Raw genomic sequence first — 18512 nt, 5'->3', positions numbered from 1 at the left:
AGCCTGAGGGTTATCAGAGTTTCCCTGCAGTATTTATGATAAAATTCAATCCCCTGAGCAGAGCCATCTGGACTCTTTGGGGTCTGACCTCACCTTCCCATCCAACCTGATCTCTGACACCCATGCCCTGGTATGTGAGACAACAAGATAGAGAGGTTTAGAGGCAGACTCTGGCTCAAGTGCAGGCTCCAAAACCTAGGAGCAATGACCTGGACATGTTTCTCAATTGCAGCTTCCTCTGTAAGGGCAGTGAATGAATAATTCAGAAGTTGCAATGAAAATTGTCCCAACATTTACACTTGTAAAAAGTGTAAATGTAAAATGCAATTTTGCACTATGCAAAAGGATTTTGTATAGAAAAATTGGCTTCACACTGGGAGGTTGCTACTATTACTATCCTCATGCTGCAGATGAGAAAAACTGAAACCTGAAGGAGTTAAATGAATTGTTCAAGGCCACACAACTAGTAATGGTGGAACTGCGACTAGAACGACTTCTGCTAATGAAAAAGTTCTCAACCTCAGTACTTGGACCTGATGTTCTTTGCACAGGGCCTATTCTGTAGTGAGCACTAGGGGAAAGAATTCCCAACAGCTTGCAGTTTCTCATACTTTCACTTATCTTTGGACTTTTGTATGTGATAGATAGGTAGGTAGATAGATTGATTATATGTATGTTCCCAGAACAGTCCTTAGGGCATAGACGGTGCTCAAAAATGTCCTGTCGAATAAACAAATGAATAAGCAGCAGAGTCCCTAGCAAATATATTTTCCAAAGCTAACTTTTCCTATAAAAATTAATTCAGAAAAATTCCTTCAATACATATTCTTTAGTAGCTCATATTTCTATTTCCCCACCTTGACTTTCTTCTATGTGTTTTCCCTCTATTTCACTCATTAGAACTACTTTTATTAACAACATGGAAATACACTAGGAAAATTCTGCCCAAGAGAGCAGAGAATAAAAGATAGAACAGAGCAGATAATCTTTCCATGCTGTTTTTCATTTTAAAGAGCTTTTATAGCACAAACATAAGAGGTTTAAAAATTCATATTGCAGTACCATCCCTCCATTTTTTTGTCCTCTCTGAAAATTCCCACCCAACTTTCTTTATGAGTGCTTGCTAATTTTTGTCTCTCCACTTACGGCCTCCCTCACGTCCTTTAAAACCAATCCCAGTTTGAGCTGGACTTGCCACTTACAGCTTTAACACTTGCCTTAAGCAAACAATTTCCTTGACCCTAAATCATATTCTTATGTTCTCTTTTCCTGTCTGTCTCTCGTTTTTCTTTCTAAACATTTCAAGTTTAAAATTAGGCTCATTCACTAATGCTATTCATTCACTAATCTTATGACAACTTTGTGTATTTTTACTATAAATTTCACCAAATGTACTTTTTGTAATTTAGGAGAACTGAACCTAGAAAAATGACTTTATTCAGTATCTCCAACACCAGAATCACAGAAATAAAATGTGAAGATCTGGCCCAGTTCTACCTTCTCACCACCACCACATTTTTTGTGTAGGAAAAAGCCTAAAACACTATTTTTTAAATAAAAAGAACTAACATTATATAAAAGAAACTTTCCACACTCACCTTTTAGCCCAGCACAGTATTTTCTACCACTCACATACCTGAAGTGTTGCCTGCCATTTAAAGCCCATGCCAAATGAAAATGAAAGGATAAAATATCAGTATTCGGTTAAATAAAAATATGAAGTCCATTCAAAGAAACATTCTTTGATTCTTAAAGCCCTATTGTTACTGTTGAATGAACAGTCTGATGTTTTTACACACTGTCCATTGCATATTTGTTAATATTTACATTGATGTGGGTAGTTTATAAAAGTCCAGTGGCTTTGGAAGTATTCTCTGTGCACTAAGGAAAAGGCCCAGAAAATTTTTCAGGTTCAGCAAATCAGAAATGGAAGAATGAAGATATTCTAACATTCCTGGGTTCAAGTTTGTTTTGATTATTAACAGCTAGGAGTGAGGGGAAGCTTGTGTCTGAAGTTTGGCTTGTAATCCACACAAACTATGTGTACATGTCAAAGTCTGCCTTTCCTATGGGGACAAACAATTTCTTTCCTTAGAAAAACTTACAGGTAATTATGAAGTAATCAAATCCCTATTCATTTATTTATTGCCAATGAATACTATGCTAAAAAGAATGCAAAATAACATTCAATTATCCTCTCTTGGGTCTCAAATTAAATGGAAGGTACCTAGTGTCCACCCAAGTTAAAGTGCATTGTATCATTATACCACTCTTTCTTGCCCCTTCTCTCGTCCAGGGAAGATATTACTTAATTGATTGAATCCATTTTTTCCTGCTGAGTTTGGACTGGGCCTCAGAATCCTTCTTATCCTGGCATTCCAGGTGGTCATATTCTGTCAACTAGAGACAGTGCTTGAGGTGAAACAATTTTTCATCTTTTGCACCAAGATAATAATTATAAGCATGGGATCTATGTATTGGATTTTATGCAAAAGTAAAATACATCTTTAGCAAATATCAAATGCTGGAGGCAATGCTGTCGAATAAAAGGGAAAGAAGCTTTTCAGACTTTTCTCTTTTGATTAGAAATACTCTACAGAGTATGGATGGAACGACTGGAGCTCTGCTGCCCGACCACACTGTCCTCTGAGGCAACCTGCCAACTTTCATAACTTTTCCTTCCCAGAGTGCTTCCGAGGAAGAGCTGCCACTTATTCAATGACTCTTTTCATCCATAAACAAATGCTCCCATGGGTGACAAGTAAATGGATGAATGAAAGAAATCATTAGAACCCTCCTCAGGGTGAGAGTAAGGGAAGTGAAGGCCCTTGGTGTGAGAGTGCTTGAGAGGGAATAGTTAGCAAAGGAATGTGATCAAGGCCCTCACATGAGGTCGGTGTTTACTCACAGTTTGCAGGAAGAGACAGAGAAGTATGACCATCCAATGACCTTCCATCAATGCATCTCATTGTTCTGGAATGTTTATTTTTTTTTACATTTTGTTTTTAATGGAAAAATCATCCACTTTCTGATTTTTCCAGTTACAGCTGGTTGACAATGGCAGATTCCCTTCCTTGTTATTGAACAACTGAACAATATGTATTAATTGATCCCCATAACCTGCTTAAAATGTACCTAATACATTGCCTGACTCAGGGTAAATGCTCAATAAATACTGACTGAAGGAATGAATAAACACATAAATAACTGGTGAGGCAAAAAAGGGAGTTAGAAGATTTATTCCCATGGGTGGAGATTATGGGCCTTCTCCCTTTGGCCAGAGGTGTCAGCCTGAAACACACAGCCCAGAGTTCTGCACAAATATCACCATTTTCTACATAGGCTGTAATGGAAAAGAGGTGACAAAACACAGTGTGTCTGACCTCAGGTAAACAAACTGGTAAAAAGGCCTGTTTTGAGAGTCTCTGATGAATGGACACAGCAACCACAGATGTTAATTGTAGGAGGAAACCTGAGCCACAAAAGGCAAACAAGCCACAAAGCCCTGCAAGCTGAAAAAGCCCAGAGGCCAGGAACCAGTTAGGCCTGTGCCTTAGACAGAGCCTGCCTTCTCAACTGGGAAATGCATGGCCCACATAAAGCTGGGATGAGTCATGCTGGCCCAACTCTGATGAAATCTGATGTAGAATCATGAGTTAGTTGCCTTGACCCATCATAGAATTTTTATTCCAAGTTTACTAGAAAAATTAGATTTTTTCCAAATGTTGAGAAAAATTTCCTCCAGTTTGGCTCTGCCTGGCTTGACACAGGCAAAGCAGGTAGAGACTCTGTAAAACACCAGTGGGAAGAGGTGAGGGCAGATGCCCGAACCCCTTTATTTTTGTTTGTTTTAGGAGACAGTACATCAACAGGGTGGTTGCTGCTCTTTCTCTCCCCACTCTTCCCTGGCTACCTCTCTTCCCTATCCCTTGGCCTGAGAACCTGCTGTCAAGTTAGCCACCAGGCAGGAAGGATGCTTGCCCCCAGCCACGCTGTGAATGACACAGAGGTGTTGAGAAAGAGTCTCACCACAACCAAAGGAAACACATAAGCAGCAGTAAACCAGCATATCCTCCTCCCCTCCTCATTCCCCACAAGCCTGATCAGTCACCAAGTCCTGTTGCTTCTAGTTCTGCACTCTTCTACCCAGTGAGCTCCTCTTCCATTGCATCCTCTCTGCCCCACTCTGTCTCCTCACCCCTCACCTGGACCATTTCCTCTCTCCTTAAGGGACTTCCTCCAACCCATTTCCCACAGGCCACCAGGCCAAGGCTTCCAAAAACACACACTTGAACATTTCTAGCCTCTTGTGTAAGTCTCTCCAAGGCTTCCCATTTCCTACCAAAATGGAAGTCCTAACTCCCCAGAACACCACAGAAGACCCTCCCTGTTCTCTCAGCTGATGCCCTGTGCTGCCTCATTTTTTAAATGTCAATGTCCTAAAACTCAGGAATAGTAAACCATCCAGATTGGAGGAACTGCTTAAGATGCAGCTCAAGTGTCACTTCCTTGTGAACTTTCTGTGACACCTCTGCTATAAAAACCCTTCTTTTTTCGTTTTCCATCATACCTGGGATGTAGGTCTCTCTAACAGCGCTTGTACTCGCTGTGGCTGTCCGTTCACACATCTTTCTCCCAGAAGCAGGAGAGGGATTGACCATCCCTGTATCCTTGGTGATACCAGTTAAGTGCCTGGCACCAATGCCCAGCAGCTATTTGTTGAATATATAACAAAACCACTCACTCTACCTCCTTCCTTTAATTGGGTTCCATTGTACTCTGTAATGAGCCATGTGAAACTTTTCAGAAAAAGGCAGGATATGAAACAGACTCGGTAAACAGTAGTTAAGCAGTATCTTAGATGTGTAACGAGAGGAGTCAAGCTGCATGGAAGCAACTGAGGGGAAAAACTTAGTCAACGACATCACCGCCCAACCCTCTGATAGCCCCTCTCAGGGTTTTCTGGTTTGCATTTTCTGCACTTTTATTTACAAACTATCTTTACATTTCTACTAATAACTTGTTAGCACTCGTTTGTGAATGGAACAGATGTTTTTAAAGAGATTTGTTGAACTGCTGTATGTATGAACCACTTAGATTTCACATTGGAAGTCAGTGAAAAAAATGAAGCTTTGTGAAAAGTCTCCTTCTCTTGGAAATCCACTAAGGTGAACAATCATTTGGTCTGTCAAAGGGCATCTAAATTTGAATTAGAAAGGAAACATTTCATAACCTCAGCTTTGTTCACAAAGGACCAAAAAATTACAATGAATTTTTCATAAGAGAATTTCAAGAGATTTTTCTAAAAGACAAAAACGTGACAAAAGGAAATATTAATAGATAACACATGCTACGTGGCTAGGTACTGTTCATATATTAACTCACTTGATCCTGACAACCCTAGGAGGTAGGTGGTATTATTCCCCCTTTCATAGATGGGGAGATGGAAGCACAAAAGCTCCACAGCTAGCAAGTGGCAGAACTGGGATTTGAACTAAGGTCATAAGGCTTTAACATCCATACCCCTAATCACTCTGCCAAACTGTCACTAAATCAAGCACATGGAAGAGAGATATCTTTAACAACTCACTAGTTTCTTACAGGTTTCTGGAGTGCCAAGTAACAATGCTATAGTCCTTGTTCTCAGGAAGCTGATAAGATAAATAGGGAGAGAGCACACAAGCACATGCATGCATCCATCCTTCATATACAGACAAATGAAGACACATGTGGACCTCAGAGAGGTACGTGTGTGAGACAACTAGATAAAGACATGAGCACAGATTATCCATCAAGAACAAAAAGGGCTCAGAGGGTGCATTTCATCTACATGGTGTTTGGTTCCGGGAAGCTTACAGGCAAATGGCATCAACTGAATAAACAAATGAAGAATATTAACGAGAAGGGTGAGGTAATAAAAAATGTTCCAAGTGAAGTGAGAGGCTTAAACATGATGTTAAAAGCAAACCAAAATGAAAGAAGAGCTTATTTAATAGTAGTGTAATATGTATGATACAGAGGAAAAGAATTTCTTTTTTAATCCACAGAGTTCAACTGTAATAATGTCAAATAGCCATTTGTCAGAAATTTGCAGCACATTCATTTAGATAGTCATTAACACATTAATGACTGGAGGTTGCATTAAACCCTTTATAAGGCAAGGGTTAGGGAAACAGAATGGTCTGTTTTATAGTGGGGCTCAGCTGCCAATCACACAAAGAAACTCAACAACGACTTTAAGATGAGAGGATTACAAATTATGTTTGGTTTGGTTGAAACAGTGGACCATTGGATTGATCTCCATCCACCAGTCCTGGGCCCAGGCCTGTGGGCCTTGGCACACGTGTGTGGCATTCCACCAGATGGCAGAAAGAATGCCAGGCCTAAGAACCTTAAATGCTAATTGTTAAGTGAAAGAAGCCAGTCCAAAAAGGCTGCATTCTGTATGGCTCCAACTATAGAACATTCTGGAAAAGGCAAAACTATATACAGAAAGCAAAAATGATCGATGTGGCCAGAGGTTCAAAAGGAGGAAAGGAGGGAGAAACAGATGGAGTGCAGGGCATTTTAGGGCAGTGAAATTATTCTGTATGATACTGTAGTGGTAGATACATGACATTATGCATTTGTCAAAACCTGTAGAAATATACAACTCAAAGAGGGACTCCTAATGGTAAACTATGGATTTTGGTTACTAATAATGTATCAACACTGGTTCATCAACTCAAACAAAAGCATGATGCTAATGCAAGATGTTAACATTAAAGGAAACTGTTGCCACATATGGAAACTCTCTGTACTTTCTGCCCAATTTTTCTATAAAACTAAAACTGTTCTAACAGATAAAGTCTATTAAAAATCAAAAAATAAAAAGGCAAAGAAAGCTAGTAATTATTCCTAGAGTTAAGACCTCTGAAGTTGCGTGCGCTTAAGATCACTAACATCTCTCTTTCAACTTTCCCACACCAGTATTGCTCATTTGTCTCCCCCAAAATGGGCTTTGCTATTTAAGATAAGGTAATTTGGAGAATTTCCTTAATACTAGAGACTTTCGAATATAAGATGGCCCCTCCTTTCTTTTTTAAAATCTTTATTGTGATAACACATATATAACACAAAATTTCCCATTTTAACAACTTTCACGTGTATTATCCAATGATATCAATTACATTCACAATGTTGTGTTACCAACACCACCATCCATTACCAAAACTTTCCATCACCCCAAAAAGAAACTCTGTACACATTAAGCAAGAATTCCCATTCTTCCTTCTACCAGCCCCTGATAATCTGTATCTACTTTCTGTCTCCATGTGTTTGCTTATTCGAGGTGTTTCAGATAAGTGAGATCACACAATATTTGTTCTTCTGTATTTCGCTTCACTCAATATCATGCATTTTTAAAAGAAGGTTCATCATGTTAAAGCACATATCAGAACTTCATTCCTTTTATGGCTGAATCATACCCCACTGTGTCTATGCACCGCATTTTGTCTGTTCATACATCTGTCAATGGACACTTGATGTTTTAGTTTCTCAGCTGCTAAAACAAATATCATAAATGGGGTGGCTTAAAAACAGCAGTTAATTGGTTCCTGGTTTCAGAGGCTAGAAGGCTTGCTTCCCCCTGGGGTTGGCATCTTCTGGCTGGATGTCAATCTTTAGGGTTCCTTGGTTTTCCTGTCACATGACATATGGCAGAATCTTTTCCTCTCTCATCTGTGTTCTGCTGTATTCCAGCTTCTGGCTCCTCCCTAGGGGTCCTTTTTGTGCCCAACTTCCTCTGCTTATAAGGACTTCAGCCATATCGGATTTAGGCCCATCCTCATTCAGTTTGGGCACATCTTACTAATAACATCTCTAAAGGTCCTAGTAACAAATGGGTTCACACCCATTGGACCAGGGGTTGGGACCTAAACATGCCTTTTTGGGGGGACATGATTCAATCTTCAATATCTAAGTTGATTCTGCCTTTTGGCTATTGTGGATAATGCTGCTGTTTACACTGGTCTACAAATATCTGTTCAAGTCCTGGCTTCCAATTTTTTGGATTATACACCTAGACATATTCTCTTTCTTCAGAATTATTTTTTAGGGGAAGAGCAGAAACTTGCTTTCTGTTTGTGTATATGTAGTAGGTAAAATGAGAGCCCAATATTGCATCGTTTACAGACCAGATCTTTTAGCTCTTGAATTCCCATGTTCCTCTGTTGGGATTTTAGCATCCACTTTGCTGTTTATCTCCTCTCCTTCACAGATCTCACCCAGCCTCTTTATGTGGTTAAGAAAGGCTCTGATGGGCATTGCTGCCTCTACTACCTACTGAAGAGCAAGTTTCTCCCTGATAGGATCTTATTCCCTGTTGCAATCTCAGCATTTAGCACAGAGTTTGAAACACAGTAGTGCTTAATGAATATTTCTGGATTGAATAAATAAATGAAACTCAATGTCAGCAGGCTTGAATCCAAACGCATCATCTTCCCATCCCATAGACCATCATTTATGTTACTATTGATAATATAGTAACACTCTACCAAAAATCCTGGAAACTTCTCGTGCTGGTTTAAAGGGATGTATGCCCCCTAGAAAAGCCATGTTTTAATCAAAATCCCATTTCACAAAGGTAGAATAATCCCTATTCAATACTGTATGTTTGAAACTATAATCAGATCATCTCCCTGGATGATGTGATTTAGTCAAGAGTGGTTGTTAAACCGGATTAAGTAATGACATGTCTCCACCCATTTGGGTGGGTCTTGATTGGTTTATTGGAGTCCTATAAAAGAAGAAATGTTTTGGAGAATGGGAGATTCAGAGAGAACAGCACCACAAAGCAGAATCCATGAGCCAGCGACCTCTGGAGATGAAGAAGGAAAACGCCTCCTGGGGAGCCTCTTGAAACAAGAAGCCAGGAGAGAAAGCTAGCAGATGACGCCATGCTTGCTGTGTGCCCTTCCAGCTGAGAGAGAAACTCTGACTGTGCTTGCCATGTGCCTTTTCACTTGAGAAAGAAACCGTGATCTTCATCGGCCTTCTTGAACCAAGGTATCTTTCCCTGGGTGCCTTTGATTAGACATTTCTATAGATTTGTTTTCATTGGGACATTTTCTCGGCCTTAGAACTGTAAACTAGCAATTTATTAAATTCCCCTTTTTAAAAAGCCATCCCATCTCTGGTATATTGCATTCTGTCAGCTAGCAAACTAGAACACCTCATTATCTGGGAGCAGTGTCTAACTATAGGTCCCTACAAGGAATTAGCTGCTGGGCAATTAACTATGGGGGAGAAATAATGGAGTTGTCAAGCTAACTTAGATCTGTGTGAAAAATTAAGTCCAGTACCAGATGAGATATGTTGACAGATTAGAAGCAAAAGAGAGGGATAGGCAAGGGCTGTTAATATCTGAAGTACTAAGAAGTGACATGGAGAAGTGATCACCTCTCCAATTCCCCATCTCAGAGATGACTTAATGGTTACCCAAACTCACATAGCTAATGAGTTGTAGAGCCAAGAAGTAAAACCTGGGTGTCCTGACATCCACCCAAATTCCTTAAACTGCCCCTGTCTGTCATAGCTCTATGGGGTCACTGTACTAAAGCTCAAAGAAAAGTTCAAATCATGTGCAGTAAGCCCAGGCAAAGCCTTTAGACTGCATTTCCGTGCTTGCAATAGTACACTTCAGAAGATCTGTGCCCGTGTCAAAGCCTGCTCACTTTCCAGGTGCACCAGCTGAATCACCCTTTGATTATAGGCTCTCCTGAGCCACTCCTACCAGCAGGTGAGCACAGTCAGCACTCGTTGACCCTTACAGAGGGCCAGACACTGAGTTAAGCACTTTATGCGCCTTATCACCTCCTTTCATCCCTACATCAGCCTCTGAGATGGAATCTACCATCACTTCCATCTGACACACATGGAACTAGAAGTCTAGTGAGAATAAATAAATTGCAATCACAGCTTCTATAGGCAGAGAGAGGATTTGGCCCCAAACATGCCCAACTCCAGGTTCACTCTTAGCCCCACGCCACACCGCCTCCCTAGAAAAAACTGGTTCCTGTGGATTCAGTCTTTCTTAGTCCCTTACGATAGTTCGGTCCTTATCACCTCACACCTAGACTCCTGCCCAGTCTCTCCTTTTCTCTGGTGTCTTCCCTCTTCTGTTTGTTACTATTCTCCTTCCAAAATGGTGATTTCCCTTTGTAGCCTTTATTCAGAAACCTTCAGGTTCCCTATATCCCCTCCCAACAGAGGAAAACCCAGACTTCTCTGGGTGGCCCTTAAGCCTTATACAACCTCATAATTCCTACTACCTCACGGGGGTCTGGACTGGCTGGTGACTGATACCAGGCACCCATCTTGAGTCTTTGCCCATCCTCCTGCCCCTTCACTGAGTCAAAATATTTCTTAGAACTTCAGTTGTTCAGAGATGTAAGGAACTTCAGAGATGAGCAAGTTGAACTCCCTTATTTTATAGATCTGGTGACACAGAGAAGTGAGGCATAGCTACAGCTGATAGATGTATTATAACTGAAAAGGAAGAAAGAACAGTGGCAGTCTCTGAATTTCAGATGAGGAGTGCTAGGGTTGGTGCTTCAAACTCTTATATAAAACTTCAAATGCGAAAACCCTTAGGCAAAAAAGAGCATTAATTTGATGACATTAAATGAAGGATTTCTGTTCAAGGAAAGACATGGACAAAGTTAATAAATATAATCAGAATATATCCGCAATGTCTAAAACTGAGAACCTATTAATTCCTAGAACTTCTGAATATCAAGAAAAATACAGCCAAATTAAATTTTTTTTTTTAAAAAAGCAAAGGACAATGGCAAAGTACATACAATCACAAAATAGGAAAAACTAACAGATATCAAAAGATACCCAAACTCACTACTTATAAAATATATACAAAATAAACAATGAGAGGCTATTTCACACATATTTGAACGCTGGATGATGCTATTATATATGATTAAGGCTATGGGAATTTATAAGCCCTGTTGGGGGAGACCAGATCGGTCTCTAGTTATTCACAAAAACAATCTGGCAGTCTTAAGTAAAATTAAATTCACATATGTCTTGTGAACAGCAATTCTGCTCCTGGGTATGCAACCCAAATAAATCTTCACAGGGAGGGGACATGCTGGAGGACATTTGGAGCAGCATAATTTGTGCCAGCAGCGGGACTGGAAGCAGGCTCCAAAGCCATCCCCAGGCAAGCGGCTGGGTAACATGCTGGAGGACACCATGAGGCCAGATGCTGCATAATGTACAAATGCCAAAGATGTACACATAGCAGCATGGATGAACCATAAAAACAGTGTTCAGGACAAAACTGAGAAACAGAATGAGCTAAGAAGCAGGACTAGTTACATATTTAAAATTGGAAGCACACAAAGCAATAACAAGGTTTTGACACTTCACACAGAAACAAAAAGCTACACCTCAAACACATAGAATAGTTGCTCTGGGCCATGGGGGAAGTCAGGTCCGGTAACAAAAGGAAATTGAAAGGGAACCAGACTAACAAGTCCCCTGGGGTGGGTTAAAGGCAGGGGCCATGGTCCCCACCCTTATTGTTGGCTCTAGCATTTGGAAGCAATTTGCTACAGCTAAAGCTAAAGCTGCAGTCTTTTGGACAGTAAGTGCCAGGGCCTCAGCATCAGGGGGCAGTTAGAGGCGGCAGCCCCTCTGGGGGGAGCAAGAGAGACCTGCTCAGAGCTGTGTCTGGGTGCTGAGAATCCCAAATCTGGAGATGAATCCCTCTGAGTTTTGCATTTTGGGGTGGGGAGGATTTCATAACATTAAGAATAGTTTAGATAATGGGACATAGAAAAGACAGTGGGGGTCAGGGGAGGGGGCTACCCGGTGTGCTAGGTTGCCAGAATCAGAAGAACTGACAGACAGAAAGCCAAACTTTCCCTTCATCACAATTTTAAGGGACGGGGCTGGGCACACAGAACTAACTTTCATTGAGCACTTACTATGAGCCAGCAGGGTATTAGAAATGTTTACATTTATTATCTCATGTACCACTGGCAAAAATCCTACATAGTGGGATTAGCATTTCTGTTTTACAATTAAGGAACACAAGGCTCAGAGAAAGCGAACAGGCCAAGGGCACACTGTTAGTGCAGTCTTGCCTTGGGGGGCACTGATCTTCTGCAGGGAAAGCTTACATCAACTCGAGGCTTGTCATCCTCCCCCCTGAGTTTTCAGCTTGCAAAGGGTCAGCCACAGGTAGGGAGTGCGGGGAGGGGGACCTCTAGATCTGTAGCAGCTCTCACAGGCACCTGGCAGGTCTAGCTCAGTCTACACCTAGACCTTTGGAGGCTGCTGCTCGAGGGGGTTCCTGAGAGTTAAGCTAAAAAAGATTTGAGGGACTTCTTTGATTTTCCCTACCTTTGAGCCCTCAAATATGGCTCTTCTAAACCTGGTCCAGGTTCCAGAGAACTAGAGATTCCCTTCCTTTACTCTTTTCCATCCTGATCAGAATCTCCAGCTTCCCCGGATGCAGAATGTGTGTGGCTGTATGGGGTGGGGGATTCTCAGCAGAACAGCAATACATTCCCTGAGCACAGAAAAATAGAAGCAAAAATCTAAAAATAGAAGCAAAAATCTATGACAGTGAAAAATCTCTGCAAAAAAAGGATACAGTAGAGCTTTATCGTATGTTTTAGCATTACAAGGACTAGGATTTTATACAGGTCAAATCATGTTTTGTCAAACCCTCAAACTGCTCAGAGTAAGCCCCGATGAGATGCCATCAGGAACAGTGCCATTTAGTCTCCTCCCCTCTTTATCCCCAGCCAATATTATATAAGTAGCCTATTTTTCCTCAGGCTCAATTATTTTGAGCAAAATTTAAAACTAAGTAATTCTTCCAACAAAAAGTACTCTAAACATCTCTGGTCACAATGGGCTGTGACTTGTAGCAGACTGTCCCAGCCTCACCCAGAAGTTGTGTCATAGACACTTGATACAATGATTAACACCTGAACTCCATTTGACTTAGAGAAGAAAAATATTATTAGGGGAAACTGGAGAATTCTCAAACTTTTCTCCACCCAAAGTTGTTCGTACAACTGTGGAGAAAAAGGCAGTCAAAAAGAAAAGTTTACAAACTTGTGGTTTATATGTGATATGCAAGCAAACTCATATAAGTTTCATTCTACTCTTCTGGGAGGAAATGGAGACATAAACTAGTAACAATTCAAATTCAATAATGTTTATTTTGTCACTAATGTAAGCAAAGCACCTGGCAGGTTTGGCTGTGGAGATAGTGAGTGTTCCTGAAAAATCTCAAAACCTACAATCAGGATGGAGAGGAGCTCTTCGCCTTTCTGTCATCTATCTAAAATGAGCTGCTTTCTTGTTAAAAAAAAAAAACAACAGACTGTACCCTCTTATCTTATCTTGAAACTTGGAGACAAGTTTCCAGGAGAAAACTATGGCATTGTGTTTTACTGACCTCCCACTGTGCTCTTCTCCTAATAAGTGTCCTGTTAGCCTGGACCACACCTCTCCTTTCCTTCCACACACATGGTTTAGCAGATTTTTCTGGACTTTGCTTTGTTTTTCCTCTTTTAAGGCTCCTAAGCTTTATTGTCTCCAATTTCTCCAGTTTTGCTGAATCCCTTTAACTCTAGGCTTTATACATGGGGTTGAACTTAGGTGTTTTTTTTTTTTAAAAACAAAACAAAGCATATACATGTGTTCATTACATGTAGTTATTACTGTGGAGCCCTCTTAGTTCTTTTACTAGGATTTAGTACAGCAAACAAGGAATAGATTTAAGCAGAACATTTGGAAGCTTTGATTAAACTCTTGCATGCTGGACTGTCTTCCTAATGCTCTGCTGCCAAACTGATTTTATTGAAATTTTATTTCTATATTTTAATGAAATCCTTTGAAACCAGTGTTTCAACCTTTCTGACCTTTCCAAAGTATGTGTTTAAATTTGAAGCCTGTATTCTAGCATCTGGTAAAAATAAAAACTAATGTTTATAGTGGCCATACAATATGTCAAGGAACCCTTTGAGGAAGATACAATTATCCTCATTTTATAAAGGATGAAACTGAGGCACGGAGGAAATACCCTGCCCAAGGCCACAATGAGAAGGTAGGTAAAAAGGAATCTAGCCTCAAAGATGTGAGCTTAATCATGTCCTACTTTGGGGGCCAATCTCACAGTGTTCTAATTTTTTCAGGGTGGGTGACCTGGTTAATTTACTTACCCTCTTTGATGTCCAATTTCCCTTTCCACAACAGAGATAAGGCATTCTTGGAAAAACTGAACAGTAAACCAGAGAGATGCCTGATAAATCTAGTTTAGTCTTTGGCACTCAATGAGTGCCAATTTTCCTACACACCCCAGATGAATGTTTTCCTTGGAAGGACTGGGTCCTGCTCCTCTAAAACCCCATCATGTAGCGGGGGCCCAATTACATCTGTCAAATGAAAATGAATCATCCAAAGGACTTCTATGTCTATATTTACCTGGCACACTCTACAGAGGCTCGCTTTACGCCCACATCTGTCTGCGTTCCAGTCCTAGGCTTGCCTCCCTGTGCCACCGGCTGCTCCTCCATCCCGGCTTCTCTCTCGGCCCGGAGACTTCTACCCCAGGGGCTCTGAGCCTTCCCGATGCAGCGCGCCCGGGCTAGCCGCCGTCTTACCATCGCGTCGTAGCTCAGGGCGTTCATGAAGTACACCACCTCGGCGCCCTTGTACACGGTGAACCAGATGGTGCCCTGGTACTGGTCGCCGGCGTCGAGCAGCAGCACGTTGGGTTCGGCCGCGCGGATCTGCTTCACTTTGGTGAAGAGTCGCGCCACGCCACCCACGCAGAGGCTAGCGTTGACGCACTTGCCCGAGTCCTCGCTGGTCTGCTCCAGCCGGCTGTGCAAGTCGTTGGTGTGCAGAATAGTGAGCTCCCACGCGCTGGTCGCCGGCCACAGCAGTGCTCCTAGCGCTAGGAGCCGCAGCGCGGGCGCTCGCGGGACTCCGGGACACATGGCTGCAGCGCGCGGAGAGGGCGCGAATGCTGACGAGCAAAGCCTGCTTAGTGCAACCGGCCCGCGAACTGGGCGCTCTAACCTGCGGGGGCGGGACAGGAGCTGGGGCTGGGACTGGGATTGGGGCGGGTCCTATTTCGGCCTGGAGGCCGACCGGGTGGCCGAGCGCACGCCCGCGCAGTCACCCGGTTCGACCTTGACACCCGGGTTGCCCGGACGCGACTGGCTGCTGGCACCGCTTCCTGCAGAAACAGTGGGGAGGTTGTTCCCGATCCGGAGCAGGGCTGAGATCTGGGTGGACCCGGGAGCTGGGCGCCGGCGATCCGGTTGCTGGTGGGCTGCTGTTCCGGAGCTGTCAGGAAGGAATTGGAAGGGTCCGCCTCGCGTGTAGGTCCTCATTGGTTTTTGCTCTTTGGAGGCACGGATCTTTCTAAAGGAGGAATGAATGGTTTGTGTGGGGTTGTGGTTGAGGAGGCGCATCACTTGAAAGTGCGAAAGAGGGAAAAGAGAGGAGGCTAGAAGCAAGATAAACGAGAATAGTGGGGAGAGGGAGGCAGGAGAGAGCGCTTTAGTCAAAACCAGATTGTGAGATACGGCGAAGAGACGGCTCTCCATAGGTGTGAGGAGGCACAAAGTCTGGATTTTTCAGGTACAGAATCCCAGAAGCTAAGAATCATTCGAATCCATTTCCTCGTTTTTTCACGATTAAAACATTAGTGATAAACGACGGCGTGTGGGCAGCTCCTGAAGCAAAAACAAACAACAGAAACAAGAACAAAGTACCATGAAGAGAAAATCCGGCAGAATAAAGACGTAATATTGGCCTCCATTGTTTTTCTAGCCACTTTCTCTTTCTATTTTATTTTTGAGGGTTTACTATTTTAAAGCTATTCCTTCCCCTCCTCTCCATTACCCTCTCTCCTCCACCTCTCAACCCCACCATGTGTTAATGTTAAACCTTTGGGCAAGAATAGCAATAATACAAATCCATAAATAACCAAATCATTATCTGTTATAAAATTGCTGCATTTTCCCTCTGCTTAATAGATTGTCTCCTGAAATAATCACTAATCCAGTTGCTTTGGGAAGGAAAGGGGAGAGAGAATTGTTTTGGACCCCCCTACTAGATGTTCCATGTTTTATGCTTTACACAGAACAGCATGTGTACCCCTCATACTGCAAAATGTATCAAAGCAGCCTGTTTTTAAGACAAGGGATTTGGGGCTATCAACCTACAAATAAACTAAACTACAAGGCAACGAAGACGTTCATTGGGGGTCTTAGAATTGCCATTCTGAAATCACAGATTCAAGTAGCAACTCAAATTTTGTCCCAATCTTGGCACTGCCAGGCAGGGTTTTTAAAGAAAAAGAAGAGTACATAAATTGTTTTGTGTTTGATGGGTATTTGGGTTCCGCCAAATGTCCTTCAGGTTAGATAATTTAAAGAGTTCTTTATCATGTGCTTTTTTCCTGGTGTCCAGGTGTCCTTGGGGTTTTGAGGAACATTGTTGCTTGAGGCTTTGAATACTTTGGCAATTTGTGACAGCTGGCTGATAATTGTGGAAGAGTAATTTCCAGAATATATCCTAACTCCATCTTGTATCTCTTAGCCGTAGTAACTCTATTTTGTTTTATTTAGTTTTACAAGGCAGAGATTGTAAATCCTTTGGCTAGGAAAGGTCAGAGAGATTGCCAGGGGAAGAGTCTGGGGCCAGATTAGACCTTTTCCCATAAGAGTCCTCTAATTAATGCCTTGCAAGGTTTTGTTCCCTTTCTGAGTCTGCTAGAAACAGGTAGAGGAACTGGTAGTTTTTGTTGTTGTTGTTTTTACTTTTTATTTTAAATAATTTTAGATTTACAGAAGATTGCAAAGATATGATAGAGTTGCCACATACCCTTTGCCTGACTTCCCCTGAAGTTAATGTATAATATAATCACCCAAACTAAAAATTAACATTGGTACGAAACCATTGACTATACTTTGGCTTTTATTCAGATTTCACCAATTATTCCCCTGATATCCTTATTCTGTTCCAGGATCCATTCCAGGATATCAAATTGCATTTAGTCAGCATATGTCCTTTGTCCCCTCTAATCTGTGACGGTCTCAGTTTTTCCTTGTCTTTCATGTTCTTTTCACTTTTCAAGAGTACTGGTCAGGTATTTGCGTACTGTCCCTCAATTTGGGTTTGCCTATTGTGTTCTCATGATTAGACTGATGTTGCGGATATGGGGGACAAACACCACAGAGGTGAGTTACCCTTCTCAGTACATCATATTAGAGGTATAAAATATCAACATGATTGATCACTGAGAAACTGGTCATTTGTTGCTTTTTGTTTTTTAAACCTGGGCAACTAAAAAGTCTCCAAAATTCCTCTCTTGGCAATTGCTGCCAGATACCTGCTTCAACATCATTCCTATGTCACTCATTTGCTTACCGATTTAAAATGGTCTTGGCTTACTATTGGATCAAGTTCAAACGTCCCAACTTGGCTTTTTAAAGATTCATTTTATCTGGCCAACTTAACCTTTGACTGTCCCTCACACAGTTGGTGTTTCCTCTTGCTCTTTCCTCCAAGTCACTATTCCCAGCTGTCCCCAGACCAAGGTTTAGGGTTCCCTTAAGCTCTAGCTCAAGTCCCTGTAAAGTTCCTTTAACAACTTCAGATAGCACTGAGCTTTCTTTTCTCAGAATTCTTGGTTTATTCCCACACTCTAACTTTAGTGTGGTTTTACTCTGTTCCCAAATGTCATGTCTCCCCTACAAGTGCTGGAAACAGAGTAGCTACTTCAGTAGTTCAATACAAGTAGCATTAACCTAAAATCTACTTTAGCAACAGTAGGCAGTGACACAAAAGAACCAGAAGGATCATCGCTCTACCAGAGCTGATAGTAATGGGCTACAGATACTGAACAGCTGAGAAGCCAGTGGGGTCATAAAAGTTTTTAGATCCAGTGAGATATTCCAAATCAATGAGGGAGGAAAGATAGACTTAATGTGTTTCTCCTACACCGCAAACAGCTCTACAGAAAAATTAGGGCTTGATTTATTCTTCCACTGGTTGTTTAGACTTAAGAAAGTAATGGGGGAAATGATAATGCAGAGTAAACTTCAAAGTGTATAGTGTCAGTAGTCATTACTTGGGACTATCACAAAAAATTGAGAGATATGCTTCCAATATTTGAAAACTATCTGATTCAGCATAAGAACTCACTCACATCACAGACACACAACTTATATAGTGCTGAAGCTGAGTGAGGTTTTAGTTTAATGAATATAATTTGTATGAAGGGTGGAGAAATGGTTTAACAATGATCACATAGCAGATTTAATAATAATACATTTACTGGAAAATAAATTGGGGTGTAACTCAATTTGTCAAATCATGGTTGAACTGGAACTATAGGTTGGCCGTGGATAGAAGACTTCTGCAAAAATCACCAAAAGCATTTTGAATCAATTAGCTACGTGGAATTTACAAGAATGTTA

At 41.6% G+C, this 18512-nt stretch overlaps 1 protein-coding gene across 1 annotated transcript in view; it reads right to left on the bottom strand.

Annotated features, from left to right (window-relative positions):
• Nucleotides 1-15080, bottom strand: part of NT5E (5'-nucleotidase ecto) — a 64379-nt gene extending 49299 nt beyond the window's left edge. Inside the window, exon 1 of the mRNA XM_077162356.1 lies at nucleotides 14679-15080. Coding sequence (XP_077018471.1) covers nucleotides 14679-15017 — 339 coding nt within the window. The 5' untranslated portion in view covers nucleotides 15018-15080. The remainder of the gene's footprint in view (nucleotides 1-14678) is intronic.
• Between the last annotated feature and the right edge of the window lie 3432 nt (nucleotides 15081-18512).

Source organism: Tamandua tetradactyla, chromosome 5, assembly GCF_023851605.1.
Source record: "Tamandua tetradactyla isolate mTamTet1 chromosome 5, mTamTet1.pri, whole genome shotgun sequence".
In the NCBI taxonomy this organism is placed as follows: domain Eukaryota; kingdom Metazoa; phylum Chordata; class Mammalia; order Pilosa; family Myrmecophagidae; genus Tamandua; species Tamandua tetradactyla.
This window is presented reverse-complemented; position numbering and strand designations above follow the sequence as displayed.